Source organism: Telopea speciosissima, chromosome 9 (genome assembly GCF_018873765.1).
Source record: "Telopea speciosissima isolate NSW1024214 ecotype Mountain lineage chromosome 9, Tspe_v1, whole genome shotgun sequence".
Classification (NCBI taxonomy): Eukaryota; Viridiplantae; Streptophyta; class Magnoliopsida; order Proteales; family Proteaceae; genus Telopea; species Telopea speciosissima.
In genome coordinates this window covers 31466890-31475143 of record NC_057924.1, presented here as the reverse complement: position 1 = coordinate 31475143, position 8254 = coordinate 31466890, and the positions used below count along the sequence as shown (strand labels likewise).

The 8254-nt window shown below is 44.4% G+C and overlaps 1 protein-coding gene across 1 annotated transcript; it reads right to left on the bottom strand.

Moving 5' to 3' along the window:
- Positions 1 to 2482: 2482 nt before the first annotated feature.
- On the bottom strand, positions 2483 to 2830 carry LOC122638823. Its single transcript, XM_043831671.1, has one exon. It carries the CDS (start codon positions 2828 to 2830, stop codon positions 2483 to 2485), a length of 348 nt encoding a protein of 115 aa, XP_043687606.1.
- Between the last annotated feature and the right edge of the window lie 5424 nt (positions 2831 to 8254).

Below are 8254 nucleotides of genomic sequence, written 5' to 3'. Positions count from 1 at the left end.
TTGTGTACATAGGGGGTTAGCTCCACTGAGCCAGTGAGGGGAAAGGGGAGTGCACATACACAGAATCACACATAGTCCATGATGCATAAAATGTTAAACATATATTTTTCCACCTAACAAATAGTTTAAGTCATGGTATATGCTATTGTGATAACTCGGGAGACACTGAGGGTCACTTATCCTATCGCCCCAGTGAAACCTCAATTATTACAAGGGACCTACACCGGTAGAAGCTATAGGCCACCCAGTGGCAGACCCCATATAGCCGTTACTACCCCTGACCTGGCCTCTCCCACCTCCACAGACATCAAGTGCTCCGACTATCCAACACGTAAACCCCTGTTGGCAAGGGTCGTAGCATAAAGGAGTATAATTCCTAACCATAGATATACTACATGTGATTCTATCGTCCCGAGAGGTATTCCGGTTGCATCAACGTCCCATTCCATCTAGCACCCGGGTACCAGCACGACATGGCGCATACAGACCAGGATGGCAAGCAATGATTGTAAACATAAGAACTTCGGGGTTCCGGCATCGGCATACCCAGCACCGTAACTCAATATAACAATATAAAGTATCATATCCACATTTCATCCATTTGTATCCAACATGGTTTTATATGCAAAATGCAACATGGCAAGAATGAATGTAAGCACATAAACCATTCTATATTCCAAATGATTGTATCTATACATCTATATGTATTTGTCAAGCCCAAACATTACCCAAAACCCACTCACAGTTTGTTTGCTTGTCGCTCGGTGAGGTTTGCTCTAGTGCACGTACTTCCATATAGATTCCAAAGTCTAAGGATCTATGAAAGTAGTGTTAGAAGTATATAGGTGGGTCCCACAAAGGGTCCCAACAGTTTAAATGAAGTTTGGGTTAAAACAGTAGGGGTGGATGAAGGAACGGAGTCAGCCAGGTGAGTCCAGTCGTGGATCCGTCTAGGCCATACCCAAAAAATATATGGAACGGACTCACGGCCGGACGTGGAACATGGATCCGCTCGTGCATCCGTCCAAAACCTAAGACACACTTGAGAGGAACCTGAGCTATGGGCGGATTCACCTAGGTGGGTCCACTCGTGGCTCTGCCCAGATTAAACAGCCAGGTTAGGCTGAACAGACTAATGGGCGGATACACGACAGTGAGTTCGGTCGTTAGTCCGCTGCCATTCCTTTGAAAGCTACGAAGATTATCACCTCCAGCCCTTCATTCATAGATCCATAGAGGTCCTAGGGTTGGGGAGGTGAGCTCAAACCTTCGTTGGAGGTCTAGTACACCTGGTCCTCAAAGAAGGTAAGGGGATTTAAGGGATTTGGGTCCATCTCCAAGGTTTTTTCCCAAACCTAACCTAGGTTTCAAATGCTTGAACAACATTTGGGTCATCCAAGCCATGAAGGCATTAAGGAAAGGGAATGTGAGTCTCAAAGGGAGCATTTAATAGGGATTATTGGGTTTCCAAGAGAAACCCTAAGCTTGGAATTGATCCCAAGGGGATCCCCCAATTTTAAAATGGAAAAGAGATGGAGGAAGGTGAAGATGCCTACCTCAAGGATGGATTATTTAATGCTTTCCACCTCCACAGCCTCTCCAGACCCTTCTTCTCCAAGCCTTCAATGCTCCCACAGCTCCAACGTTTTGGGTAGGTGAAGGAAGTAATGAGGCTTAAGGACTAAGTCTTAGTCTTATACCAAATCCCACTTAGGGCCTGTTTAGCTTGGACATAATGAGTCAAAACTCATTTAAGAGGTCTACCAAGCTAATGGGTCCACCCAAATGGTAAGCCCACAAGTCAAGGGGATCAAGGATGAGACCTACCTTGTCTAAAAGACTAAAAAGAGTGTCTGAGGCACAGGGTGTGGGTCCCACACAAGGTCCTCAAATAGCACGGGCGGACTAACAGGTGGATTCAGTCTTGGTGAGTCTGCTCGTGTGTCCGTTGCTGCTGTAAAGGTAGAAACTTAAGGAAATTGATCAGGCTTTGGCCCACACTTTAAGGTCAACTAGGGGAAGGGTACAATAACATTCACAAGGTCAGTATCTTACCCCTCGACCGTCATGACGTGTCCTTCGTGATCCCGAATAGTTTTCCAATTGTGATACTAAGCTCATCGCCAAAGGAGGAGTCTAGCTGTGGGGACACAAGAAACGCCTTCTGGTACTCCTCACTTCGTGGACTCATGCTAGGAGGATGATCGACGAAGTCATCATCGACAAATCTTCCCCACTGCCGATTGAGGAACCTCTCCTCCACAGGTAGGCCCGTGAACTGGTCAGTGATCTTGTGGCTAGGTTTGATCACAAGTGAAAATAACTAGCCAGCATACACGGCAATAGAATCTACACGTCACACAAGAGAGAAATAATAATTAATAGTAAATCCAGGCATGGATATAACATCCTCCCCACCTTACAAAAATTTTGTCCCTGAAATTGTCATACCTTGTAGGAATTCAAGGGAAGGGTACTTTGCTCACATTTCCACCTCGGCTTCCCAGGAAGCTTCTTCTTCTGTGTGGTTGCACCACCTCACCTTCATATAATGAATAGGTCTGTTGCGGAGATTTACCACCTTGCTGTCGTAGATTCTTTTAGGTTGTTCTTTATAATACATATCTGCTGCCAACTCTGGTGGTTCCTGAGATAGAACATGACTGGGGTCATGCACATACTTCCACAACATAGACAAGTGGAAGACATCATGCACGTCGTCCAAGGATGGTGGAAGCGCCAACTGATAAGCCACCTGCCCAATCTTCACAAGAATCTCATAGGGTCCAATATATCTTGGGCTTAACTTCCCCTTCTTGCTGAACCGCATTACGCCCTTAGTAGGCGACACTTTAGGAAATACTTTATCACCGATGAGGAACTCTAGATCCTTTCACCTTTGGTCTGCATAGCCCTTCTGCCTAGATTGGACAGCTTTAATTCCCTCGTAGATCAAATCCACCTTCTCACAGGTTGCTTGGATCAATTCCGGCCCAAGGATATGCCGCTCACCTACTTCATCCCAATACAATGGAGTATGGCACTTCTTTCCATACTGAGCTTCAAAGGGTGCCATTCCAATAGTTGGTTGGTAACTGTTGTTGTACGCGAACTCGATAAGCAAGATGTGCTCATCCTAGTTGCCCTGCATATCAATGGCACAGGCTCAAAGCATGTCTTCCAATGTCTGTATTGTTCTTTTCGATTGCCCATCAGTCTATGGATGGAAAAAGCAGTGCTAAAACTCAATCGGGTACCCATAGTTCTCTGGAATCCGCCCCAAAACTTGGACGTGAATCTGGGATCTCGATCTAAGATAATGCTAACTGGAACTCCGTGTAGGTGAACCACATTATCAATGTACAAGTGGGCCAATTTATCCATAGAATAGGTGACTTTGATTGGGATGAAATGAGCCATCTTCATCAGCCTGTCCACAATAATCCATATAGCATCAACACCTCTAGGCATACGGGGTAGCCCTGTGATGAAGTCTATGGTGACATGTTCCCACTTCCATTCTGGCATGGGCAATGACTATAGAAGGCCATGGGGTCATTGTTTATCTGCTTTCACTTGCTGATAAGTGAGACACCGGGCCACAAATTCAGCTACATCCCTTTTCATTCCACTCTACCAGAAATGTCCTTTCAGGTCCTTATACATTTTAGTACTACCTGGGTGAATTGAGTAGGGAGATTCATGTGCTTCTGACAACATTTCTTTTCTTAGCTGATCGTCCTTAGGGACACATAGGCGATCCCTAAACATGAAAATGCCGCTATCTGTCAATGTAAAATCCAGATCTCGCTGCGTGTCACTCTGAATAGTTTCAATAACTTCCTGAAAGTGTTCATCTGTAGCTTGAGCTGCTTGAATCTTTCCAACCAAGGTTGATTGCACCGATAAAGGTGCTAGGGATAGGGTAACACCCTCTACCAATAACTCCAAATCCATCCTTCTAGCTTCTTCTATAAGCTCCTTACTGACAGCTAAGGAGGTCTGGGATTTTCAACTGAGAGCGTCTGCTACAACATTTGCCTTACCTGGGTGGTAATGAATGGTGAAATCATAGTCTTTCATGAGTTCTAGCCAGTGCCTCTGTCTCATATTGAGTTCCTTCTGAGTAAAGAAATATTTGAGGCTTTTATGGTCACTGTAGATCTCACTCTTCTCTCCATATAGATAGTGTCTCCAGATCTTCAGAGCAAAGACTACAGCTGCCAGCTCTAAATCATGAGTTGGGTAATTTCTCTCATAATCCTTCAGCTGACGAGAAGTGTAGGCTACCACTTTATCACCTTGCATCAGAACACCGCCGAGGCCCATTCTCGACACATCACAATAGACTACCATCCCTTCAGTACCATTTAGAATGGTAAGTACCGGAGCCAAGATTAGTTGTTGCTTTAGATACTGGAAGTTCTTTTCACATTCGTCTAACCACTCAAACTTCACTCCCTTTTGGGTTAGTCGAGTCATAGGAACAGAGATTTTTGAAAAGTTCTCGATAAATCTCCTATAGTAGCCGGCCAGATTGAGGAAACTGTGAATATCCACTACATTCTTAGGTGTCTCCCAGTCAACTACCGACTGTACCTTACTGGGGTCAACTTCAATACCCTTCGTAGATACCAAATGACCTAGAAAAGCCACTTGTTGTAACCAGAATTTGCACTTGCTGAACTTAGCATATAGTTGCTTTTCTCTCAAGCGTTGTAGCATGAAACAAAGGTGGTCAACATGTTCTTCTTCACTCTTGGAGTAGACCAGGATGTCGTTAATAAATACAATAACGTACTTATCCAACACATCATGAAACACCCTATTCATTAACTCTATAAAAGCTGTCGGGGCATTGGTCAATCCAAAGGACATAACTAGAAACTTGTAGTGTCCATATCGCGATCTGAACGCGGTCTTGCTAATGTCACTACCTCTGATCTTTAGCTGGTGATACCCCAAGCGGAGATCAATCTTGGAGAATACCCTCGCGCCTTGCAGTTGGTCGAATAAATCATCTATCCTGGGCAGTGGGTACCGATTCTTGATCGTAAGCTTGTTGAGTTCATGGTAGTCAATGCACAAACGTATACTACCGTCTTTCTTTTTCACAAACAAACAGGTGCACCCCACGGGGAAACACTTGGCCTGATAAAACCTTTCTTTAGTAGGTCATTAAGCTATTCTTGAAGTTCTTTCTGTTCTGATGTAGCAATTCTATATGGTGCCTTAGACACTAGAGCGGCATCAAGTTAGATGAATCATAAATTCTGTTTCTCGATCCGGTGGCAACCGTGTGAGGTCTTACGGAAAGGCATCAAGAAAATCTCTTACAACACTTATCCCTTCCATAGGCGTAACCTTGGCTTCAGTATCCATTACAGAGGCTAAGTAACATTAGCAACCTTGTGCTAAGTGACACACCCCAAACCACCCCCTGGGAGGATTTAGGCAAGTGACCCGGATATCCCACAACATCCACCAATCCCCAAGGATCAAGAAGCAGTACTTACACATTATAAACCACATAATGAGGGTAAAAGCTAATAAGAGAATATCAGAGTACAACGAAAGATCAAACTACCCACAGATGATTTATATCATCGATAATACTATCCTAAATACCTATGTTATACCATATACATATCCATTTATGTTCAATAAGTACATTATCTTGGTAATACACTTCTTAAAAGAAAGAAACTTAAATAATAACAAAATTGTCGCTAAGCAACGAGATGAGGAAGATCTACAATTCCATCAATGGCTTCCTCGCCCATTGGTAAACCCGTACCTGCAAAATCAACTAAAAGAGAATATACAAGTGTGAGCTCCACTGATCCCGTGAATAAAATATAAACCATGCATGCACATGCAAGCACAACCAAATGAGTCCTACATGAGGTGTAGTTCATTTTATTTATTAGCCACCTAACATCACAACTAAGGTAGGTTAGTGCTACTACAATCCCCAATACATGTATCCCTGGTGCGGGTTTGGTTATCCCTTCCCGCGATACACCCATTGAGTTGTTGGAGAAAACCAGTCGGCTCCAGCATCCCTTCCCAAGGTCAGCCCGACCGGCCTTCTGTGATTAATCCTATGAGGTTACCACTTCTTATATTTTCTTTTTGTGGTTTTTGGATGATATTGTGGCATAAAGCCGAAATTCACCCTTTCGGTGCTTCCCAAGCATATTGCACGAGGCATCCCAGCAATGTTGCAAAGGCTTCCCGGCGTATTCGCCCGAGGTTATACGGTAGTCCTCACAGGCATCCAACACCTTAACCCTTGTTGGCAAGGGTGCGTAGCACAGGTGATGAAACTCTAGCCCCATGTCTATATGGCATTGTATGAGTCAGGCGGTGTCAACCGTATCCCATACTACGGGCTACCCCAGGCCTCATTTCCAAGCCGGCTACGGCATCTAATCTAGCAATTTCACATATAAGCATTATCATCCATTTCCAATGTCCATCAGATAAGATTCAGAATTCAAATGAGAATATAAAACAATTTAAAGTAATTAAAGATAGTAAATATTATTGATGTTGTCGTCATGACCCATCAATCATGTTACACCTACACTCATGGTGTAATTTCACTCACCTTGGTTTGATCTTATCGATTCAGTTGTTTGTTCAGTTCCGACCGGTATCTGGCAGCGCACCCCGAGCGCAAGGTCAAACCCTAAAGTATACATAAAAAATATGTCATTTAATATTCCAAACTATTTTTGGATGTCCTAGTGTTGATCTAGGCTCACTAGTTTGACTCGGTGCACAATCGAACATCACTTAGAATTCTCTGGGCCTTGCACTAGGCTTTAGGCCTAAGCCCCTGTGCATCATTCGGAGAATGTGGCTTAGGGTCAATATGGTATTTTACCACTATAGTACATGGTTCTAGGTCACAATAGTCTTACAACACAGTCCCTAGGTCAGTAGTGCTGCAGGACCAACACAGACAGGGTTTCCAAGCCCTGCGGGGACCACTTGGGTACCCAAGGTGTTCATAATTATAGATAGATGTAAGGAGGGGTATTTTGGACATTTTACACCTCCTTACACTATTTATAGTCCATATGTGGAGGTCCCCAACCTTAGATCTACAAAACAATCCACTTTAATTCTCTGGGTGATGTCTCTAGGTGATGTGTGCATCGCCCAGTGCATCATCCAGAGAATGCTTAGAACATAAACAGGTTCATTTTCTTAGGTTTTGCACCATAGGTAGTGCCTTGATCGACCCTATATGCATGTTAGGTCATTGTGGACCCTACAATGTCCTGACCAAGGGTCAAGCCCCTGTGCAAGCCCCACTGAGATTCAGCTTTGCTGCAATCTCTGGGCAATGGCACTGGGCGATGCAGACAAGGGCCAGAGACATCGCCCAGTGCGTGAAATAGCATATTTTAATGGATTTTACTTATGGGGACCACCCAACATGAACATGGGCACCCTCCATAGATAGAGGGGAGTCTGAGGGACCACCTCATACCCTCGGTTCACTGTGGACCCCACTAGTGTGCCCAAAGTCACTCAAAATCAGTTTAAAAACTCATTTTCAAAATGGGCCTTAATAGCCAAACAGGCCTCAGTGTGGGCTGGGCCTATAAATAGGAATGCCTTGGGCTCATTTAGAACCCTTAGCATTACTAAAACCGTGAGGGGAGAAAGAAGAGAGAAAGGAGAGAAAGAAGAGGGGAAGAAGAAGAAAGAGAGGAAGGAAGAAGGGGGAAGCTGCTCACACACACCTGGGTCCAGATTTTCTTGGCTCCTAGCCCTGCTCAGGTATATATCTACATACCTACACCTGCTGCCCCTTTGAATCCCTATGCTTTGGATGTATTTCTGCTCTCCGGTAGCCCAGAATAGCTGGGAAATGCTAAGACTGGCTCCAGATCTGCCATGCAAGCTTGGAGCATGGAAGATCTGTGATTTTTGAACAAAAATACAAGACTGATATGCTGTTTATGGAAGCCAAATCTGGCTGTGCACAGCTGCACTGCCCAGATTCACTATTTACTAGCTGTTTGGAAACCTTGGATGCAAACCATGGCTACACAGACCTAGCCCTGGGTAATTTCGGCCATGAATCCCTATATTACATCTGTTTCCAGCCTTCCATGTGGCTGAAACTGAGATTCATGTATGGAGAAAACCCTGTGATACTATTCACTGGGCTATCTGGGCAACCTCTGGCAGCCAAATGGTGGGCCCAGAGGAGAATCAATCTGGACCGAAATGG

Bases quoted from the DNA above. Each gene is read 5' to 3' on its own strand.
- LOC122638823 (XM_043831671.1), bottom strand. From the start codon at position 2,830: ATGCGGTTCAGCAAGAAGGGGAAGTTAAGCCCAAGATATATTGGACCC.